General features: G+C 35.5%; 1 protein-coding gene across 1 annotated transcript in view; it reads left to right on the forward strand.

The window, feature by feature from the left end:
- Positions 1 to 3,324: 3,324 nt before the first annotated feature.
- LOC140153492 (leucine carboxyl methyltransferase 1-like) overlaps positions 3,325 to 8,803 on the forward strand; it is a 19,249-nt gene continuing 13,770 nt past the window's right edge. Inside the window, exon 1 of the mRNA XM_072176297.1 lies at positions 3,325 to 3,471. Coding sequence (XP_072032398.1) covers positions 3,419 to 3,471 — 53 coding nt within the window. The 5' untranslated portion in view covers positions 3,325 to 3,418. The remainder of the gene's footprint in view (positions 3,472 to 8,803) is intronic.

An 8,803-nucleotide genomic window follows, 5' to 3' on the forward strand; every position in this document is an offset into this window, starting at 1 on the left:
TTTTTCTGTGTAATCCTGTGTACACAGCATTTCTGTGTAATGCTGTGTAAATTGTTTTTCTGTGTAATCCTGTGTACACAGCATTTCTATGTAATCCTGTGTAAATTATTGTTCTGTGTAATCCTGTGTAAATTGTTTTTTCTGTGTAATCCTGTGTTGTTATTTTTTTTTGTGTAATCCTGTGTAAATTGTTTTTCTGTGTAATCCTGTGTAAATTGTTTTTCTGTGTAATCCTGTGTAAATTGTTTTTCTGTGTAATCCTGTGTAAATTATTGTTCTGTGTAATCCTGTGTAAATTGTTTTTCTGTGTAATCCTGTGTTGTTATTTTTTTTTCTGTGTAATCCTGTGTAAATTGTACACGGTGGTTACAGAGGATTTGTTTACACAGGATTACAGGGGTCATAGGTTTCTGTCATTTTCCTGTGTAATTTGTACACGGTGGTTACAGAGGATTTGTTTACACAGGATTACAGGGTGTCATAGGTTTCTGTCATTTTCCTGTGTAATTTGTACACGGTGGTTACAGAGGATTGTTTACACAGGATTACAGGGGTTCCATGAACCCCCAAAAATACACTACTCAACGCCATGGATGAAGATCATGTTTCATAATTTTGCATTGCAAGTACTTGGAAAGCTAGTAAATTTGAATGTTTGGCACAACTAACCGGGTGCGAAATATTGGCATTTATTGGTAAATACCACCAATGACATACTAGGAAATACTCAAAATTTTCATGTCGAAAGCTGAATTGGAAAATGTGTGCTAAATTGGTCTACATTTAATTCATACTTGTAACAAACGGCTCAATTGAAATCACATCCTCTGAGTTTTACAACAATCCAACAATCTATATTCAGATAACCTTAAGAATGTTTGCTGCTTAATTAAGGGATTTCATATCAACCACATTTCATGACAATCCAACTATCTATTATCAGTAACTGTTAACCTTGATATGACCTTGATGGTTTTTACCCTTAGGGCCTAATTGTGATTACATGCACCACGTTTTATGAAAATCAGACTATCGATGCTCTGTTGACATCAAATGCGCTTGACACCACTTTGAACATTCTGACAATCCAACACAATATATATACTTAGTCGACCTCAAATGACCTTTAACAATTTAGGGCAGAATTGTTATCCACAATCTGACAATCTATACTCAATTCACCTTGGATGACCTTGACCTGACCTTCAACATTTTCCGCTTACTAACCCACCATGTCCATAACAATCTAACTCCTTCGAATTCCTCTCAAATCTTTTATTCATATAAACTCCAAATTTCTGTCCTTTTACCTTTTCTGTGTTTTACTATTTACCAATATTTAGTATAAAATCAATTAAAAGCATGGTAATTAATTTTAGATATATTTATTCACAATGTATAGTTTACTGGTAGTTACAATCACATCATAAGGTCACTAACAGTCAATTTTGAGTTTCCCGTCACATAATTTCTGAAAACAAGTGAGGTAACTTTTTCATTATTCATTATTTTCATTATATGACTAACACGGATGTAAAATGTGTTGTTATTTGCCACTCACTCACTTGAAGATGGATGTTTAGCCCTAATGAGATTCAAAAGTATATTAAAAATAGTCACAATAATGAATTCAAATGAGGGTCAGAAAATGAAGTGAGGGCGGTGACGGGAAACTCAAAATCGACTTTCATTGGCCTAATCAAAAAGACTGATTACTCAATCCCAGGGATTCCCGGTTGCTCTACATGTACCAAAAATGTATAAAACCAAAGCCACTATCTACCCCAATTACTGGTATCCCCCCTCGACGACTAGTGTCACTCCCAACATCAATTAGTGTTGGTAGTAGTGCACTATTTATACCCAGCTCTGGTCAGATCAGGGAATGGTCAGATAATGCTCATTATTATTGTTTAATTAGTGGTCACACTTTACTTGTCAATGCTTGTTGGCAGCTTATCAGTAGTCAGATCAGCAGGGGTGCAATTGTATCCTTTTTCATAGAGCAAAATTGTTCAAAATGTTCTAAAAACCTTATTTGTGAACGGATTTTAATCGTTAACAAAGCAAAATATATGTTTAATATATTGATTATTTCATTAATAGCAATTTCCTAAGTTTCCATCCATAAATAACCACAGAACATTATCTGTTTACAAAATAAGTGTTTATTTTCAATTAGCCATCTTATCAGTAAAACTGATAGGAGGCCAAATTATGGTCAAATCAATTAGCCATCTTATCAGTAAAACTGATAGAAGGCCAAATTATAGTCAAAAAACAGATTCTTTGTCTGGTAGTCCCGGCAACCCAGTCTGTATGTGCTCAGTTGTAAACATACACAACACAAACCGACTGTGAAGGAGCCTATATGCACGTAAACAACTTTCTAGTACATGTATAATAAAATCCGTTTTTGAGTATAATAAAGACAGTCATGCATTGGCAACATGAAGGAAATACCTATTGCTAGGGTTGCTAACTTGGTAAAATGCATACTCGTAGCCCAATCTTGTACATCATAGCACCCAGTTTGGGTTTGTAGTTTCGAAATGTTGCAATTAAACATTAGTTCTTTCAAATATGAAACGCTAAAACACAAATCTAGAACAAACAATCATTATATTTAGAAAGATAGGCCTATAGCAAACTTTCCATGATAGAGATTGGACCCAAGACAAAGTACACCCAAATTAGGTGACAATTCGGAATTAAGCCATGGCTGGAAAAACATGAAAAATAATAAATCATTAATCAATTAATGATTCAGTACGCAAATGGATTTCATAAAATAAAACAACTTTAAAAGTAAAGGGTGTGCCCTTAAAGAGGTAAATGGCCTACGAGCTGTATGTAGCTTCTAAGCGTACTGGGTGCACTACACCAAATCCTTCCGCATTTGGTGTAACCCTTCATAGTTCCGGTAAAAAATAGCACCTATGCGAAATATATCGGCGTCCCGAGGGAACCAAATTTGAGTGACTCTTGGTTGTTTTGATAAAAAAGATAGAATAGGAGCTCAACATTACATATCTGTTCAGAAAATTTTCTGAATCGAGTGTGCATGGGTAATAGGCCCTCGGAACAATATCATGGCCGGAACTGGTAAGGAGGCGAGCGTGTCGGCTGAAATTCGGGATGGCGCTGTTCAGGAGTTCGTATCTCTCAAGTTTGTCTTAACTTGTCCCGAAAAATTAAATTTAAATAAAAGTTTAATCTTTATTTAAGACATTGGTTTGATCAAAATATTAAAAATGTTGTTACATGGGGTAGAAAAACAAACTTACTTTCTTGTATTTTCCGTGTATTTCAATGGGACGATTATTTAGTGGTGTGTGCCCTACTGGAAAATGGCGATCATCACAATTTGACGAAGCATCAGAGTTCATTACAATTAAGTCAAAATTTGTTATATAAGATGGGAGACGAAGTAATTCAAGCAACAAATGACGATGCGGCAATGTGTAAAAGGTAACATTAATAGTAATTAATGTCAGATATTTCATGAAACAGCTGGGAATCAACCGAATGTTTTGCAGCCATTAACATAAACATCATCGTTCATTGCGTTAAGCTTAAAACCTACCTCAGTTGTAGTCACGATTATCGCACTTTCAGTTTCCCACTCGTTTGAACGGGAATTGGATTGCGTACTTTTCGATGTCTAGTGAGCAAATTTTTCAATATTTTGAGAAAATGATGTCAAATTTTCTATTCTGTATTGTTTGGTAATAATGTCTTTTGCCAATAGTATGTTTAAAGTTGTAATTTTGTGTTTTTGATCGCAAAGTCTAAGATCGGATATTTTCGTTCCCGATTCGAATTCTGAACCCTTCGCAAGGGTGCCGATTTCGGCAAAACTTTGACGATAATTTTGCCTTTTTGGACACTAAAATGCAATCGATCCTTAATTTTGTTTCAACTGAGTCTTAAATTAGCAAGCACAATAAGGTTGGTACCACTTTTATATACATTGATAAAATTTTAAAGATTTTTTTTCAAGTTTCTAACCGGCACAAATCGTTAAGTGTGTATTTCCTATTGACATCCAAAATGGGAAATACGAGTCTGATGGACATAGGAACGGCGTCCATGAGACTCATCGAGTCTACCTCAGTTGTAGTAACTACAAATTTCGAACGTTTGAGGACTTGTTCTCAAGTTCTAGAAGGTGCCATAAAGTGTCTTGAGTCTTGAGATGAATACTCCATAAGTAAAGCTGACGCTTGTCCTTGGAGAATGTGCTGTGCAGAAGTGCCTCGGGTGCTCAAAAATTACATTGGTGCAAGTAAAAAAAAACCATGGCTGCCTACAGTACAGCTTCTGGTGGGGGTGACATCCCGCTATCTCTAAGGTCCGCTATCTCTAAGGTTCGCTATCACTAACGTGTAAAGTCTATGGAGATCAGAATCCCGCTATCTCTAATAGAGAAAAAGGTTCGCTATACCTAAAAAAAGGTCCGCTACTTCTAAGGTTCGATATCACTAATTTAGAATAAGGTTCGCTAGTTCTAAGGTTCGATATCACTAATTTTAAATAAGGTTCGCTATCACTAATTTAAAATAAGGTTCGCTATCACTAATTTTGAATAAGGTCTGCTATCACTAATTTATTGAAGGTTCGCTATCTCTAAGGTTCGCTATCACTAATTGCAATTAGTGCTGGTATCGGCAAGCATTTTCACTGTCGACAATCGACAAAATTAAAAAGCCGACGTCGACAACTGTCGACAATCAGGCCAAATTAATAACCCCCAAAATCGTCCCACAAACCTGGCAAATTTTGCGACGATTCGGGTGCAAAATTCGGCAACCTACACGACGGCACAACACGCTGCCGTAATACCATGAAAGCGATACAAACTGGCAATGAATGATTGGCCCATTTTTAGAAATCCAGGCAAGAGTTGTGAAAGTTATTACATTTTAATGAGTTAAATATGCTAGATTTTGAGCTGAAATATAAAAAAGACCACTGTGTGATACCAAACATGATCCGCAAATCTGATGATTTCCTGTCCCATCGTTTGCTTTTTTCAGTCGCTAAATGTAAACATCAGAAAGAAGTGCCGAATCACATATTAGTAAATTACCGCTATTAATCCGTTTCATCTTGCAACTTGCTCTGAACTCCGCCCCATTTCGCCAAATATGGAGAGCGTGTGCATTATTCCGAGCACGTGACTGTTTTGTGAGTTGGAAAATACTTTTGTATTCCGTCATGTCACGGTGTTAACAGGCTAACATTAACAGCCAATCACTGCACTGCAGCGCTGTAGTGTAGTAAGGCTATTGAAACTTGATGTTGAGTTTAGCGTCCCATTTTTTTCAGCTCATAATGAGGCAACTATATATTTCATTATTCATTATTCATTATTTTCAAGGTTTCATATCAGCGGCCTTTTACCGATGCTAAATGCGCTTTTGTTCATTTTAATTGGGTATCACCAGTCGCAATATAATGTCACAAACACACATACATTTATAAAAGTATAATAATTTATCTTGCTTTTTATTTTTCAAGTTTTAAAACAAACTAAATGTATTCCAAACTTCCAAAGTATACCATGCCATTCTTCTTCACTCCAATTTGTACTAACCTCTCCATATACATTTGAGGATAGAGGGAAATGGGGGAGGGGGGGATTGACTCATTTATACAAAAATAACAATCATGCAGAACATTATGAAAGAAGTTTTTGGCACCAATTTGTCAAAACTAGGGCTTTGACAACATCAACAATGTCCATCTGGTAAAAACATTTTGGCTAGGTTCTCTTCTAGTCTACATCCCAAAGGTATAATTGAAATAATTGGATAGAGCAAGGGTCAAAAACCTGTATATTTTTAATGCTAAAATATTTAGATGGCTTCATCTAATAGTTCTCAAGGCTTCTATACAAAAAAAAGGGTTTAAACATTTTGCAGAACAAATTTTCTTTCTGGTTTTAGTAGTAATTTGCAAAATAATGAATTATTTTCAGATTTTACATCTCAAACGCGGCACAAATTTCATAACGCGGGCGGTGGACGCTAAACTCAGAATCAAGTTTCAAGTGCCTAATGAGTAATACAGCTAGATGAAAAAAACATCGTGTGAAATCGCAAATAAACAGCGTCTGTGATTGGCTCATATTTTACCCATTTCGCATGAATATCCAATCAGTGTGCTTGTTTCAATAAATATATTGACATCATCAGTTGATCAGCAGGGACTTTCCCTGTTTGCCAATATTGTGTGATAGCAGCCTGCGTGATAGCGAAAATGGCGACTGCCGAGTGAAAAAATTGTATGCTACCAGCGTGTACGTGTGAGATAGATCGAAAAAGTCACGGTGAAATCGCTAAAGAAACATGACGAGAACGTCAGGGAAATCGACAAAGATGTAAAAATTAAGAGATCCCGAAAATACCTTGGTAAATTTTTGTTAGGATGTTAAACTTTTTAAGCTTTCTTAGCCAAAGTTTTGTTTACTTTTTGTCGATACATGCAAAGCTCTTGTCGACAGTCGGCAAAAGTGCTTTTGGCGACAATTTTGTCGACAAAGCCTTGTCGATACCAGCACTAATTGCAATAAAGGTCTGCTATACCTAAGGTTCGCTATCACTAATTTTGTTTAAGGTTCGCTATCCCTAATTTATCAAGGTTCGCTATCTCTAAGGTTCGCTATCACTAATTTCGATTAAGGTTAAGCTATACCTAAGGTTCAAGTTATCACTAATCTTAAATAAGGTCCACTAGCTCTAATTTTAGATAAGGTCCGCTATCTCTAATTTCAAATAAGGTCCGCTATCTCTAATTTTAAATAAGGACTGCTATAGCGAACGCGAACCTCATTTGAAATTAGAGATAGCGAACCTTATTTAAAATTAGAGATAGCGGACCTTATTTGAAATTAGAGATAGCGAACCTTATTTGAAATTAGTGATAGCGAACCTTAGAGATAGCGAACCTTAGAGATAGCGGACCTGATTTAAAATTAGATATAGCGAACCTTAGGGATACCGGGATTGTTAAAATTAGAGATAGCGGGTCCACCTTATTTTAAATTAGTGATAGCGAACCTTAGAAATAGCGAACCTTCAATAAATTAGTGATAGCGGCCCTTTTTTTAAATTAGAGATAGCGAACCTTATTTAAAATTAGTGATATCGAACCTTAGAAATACCGAACCTTTTTCAAAATTAGTGACATCGAACCTTAGGTATAGCGGACCTTTTTCGTAATTTTAACGAACCTTAGAGATAGCGAACCTTAGAGATAGCGAACCGTAACCCTGGTGGGTGGGGGTGGGTTGCATCTCCCTCAGCACTGGAAGGGCCAGCGTCTGAAACTGCTTTATAGAAGATGCTTGAACCACTGTTGTTGGTAGACGGTTCCAGATGGGTATGGTTCGAACAAAAAACGAATATACTTGTACGTGTTCACACGAGATTGGATGTTATTGTAGCTCAAGATATTGTTTGCTCTTCCTTGTCGGGAAGCTGATATGACACAAGATGGGAATGGTATGTTCACCAGGCTAAAATGGATCTTGTAGAACATCGAGCACTGGTTGAGCAGCCTCCGTGTGGCGAGGGATTCCCACTCCAGGATTTTTAGCATATGGTCATTTTCACGGTAAAGGGTGTAACTTTTGATTTTTAGGGTCAAAATTTCAAACCACTTAAATATGTTTCTGTTTACTGAAATCATGCATAGAAGCAACTTAAATTCAAGTAAAATAATGTTTCAAGGCTTAAACCTTTTGATTTCTGATAAAAAATTTGACATTTGCATAACATTTTGGTTAAAATCTAAGAAAAATGTATTTTACATAACCTCAGAAAATTTTGACATGAAAGCTGGAATACATGTGAAATTCCATTCCAAAGTAAGTCAACAGATATAAGTTAAATTTTATACCATGTTTTGCTATGTTTGTAATTGCAGTTTTGAAAATTTTTAACATCAAGTGTCATTTACAATGGAAATTTCCAAACCTTAAACATATTTTTTAAGTTTTAATTGGGTTCCTAAAATAATTTGAATGTCTAACTTCATGTACAAATACTACTTGATGAAAGGAACCTCCCAGCCAAGTTTCACAGAAATTGGAGTTATTTTTTAGAATTGGCAATTCAAGCGATTTGTGTTTCGGAGGCTTCAGTTAACAACACAGGTGATCATAAAAGTAAAATATTTAGCTAACTACTACAAGTTGACATAAAAAATAGGTAAAAAATATCACAATTACCAATTTTCATGCTTTGCTTCTAAGTATTGAATTTCAGTTGTGACAAAAATTAAATTATCACAGCAAGTCATTTTTTTGTTTCGGAGGCTTCATGTTAACAATTGTTAAACATTGCAGAAGTAGTTTTTTGAAAACAACAGTGTTGGGATCATCTAAGCTGTTATTTTCTTGTGTGTATTGAATCAATGATTCTATGCGGCAGATATTGTAGATTTATCACACATTAATTTTTTCACCCATTTGTTAAGTATGGTGTTTTTTTGCATGTGAAGCCTCCGAAACAGGCTTTTTAAGGTATCAGTATATTTTTCAAACATTAACCATAATGTCAATTTTTTTTAAATTTATGACATTCTGCACATATCAAGTAATAATTACAATGCAGATATCAGTATGAAACACACCAATTTAGATATGCATAGATGATAATTAAGTTTACTGTTGTTTCGGAGGCTTCATTTGTTTCGGAGGCTTCAATTGTTAACGGAAAGTTTGTATTGGGTCCCATTTTCAAACGGTGATATATATCTCCACGATTTAAAAACATGTGACTTGAGGATCTACTTA

This window comes from Amphiura filiformis, chromosome 1 (genome assembly GCF_039555335.1).
Source record: "Amphiura filiformis chromosome 1, Afil_fr2py, whole genome shotgun sequence".
NCBI classification, from domain to species: domain Eukaryota; kingdom Metazoa; phylum Echinodermata; class Ophiuroidea; order Amphilepidida; family Amphiuridae; genus Amphiura; species Amphiura filiformis.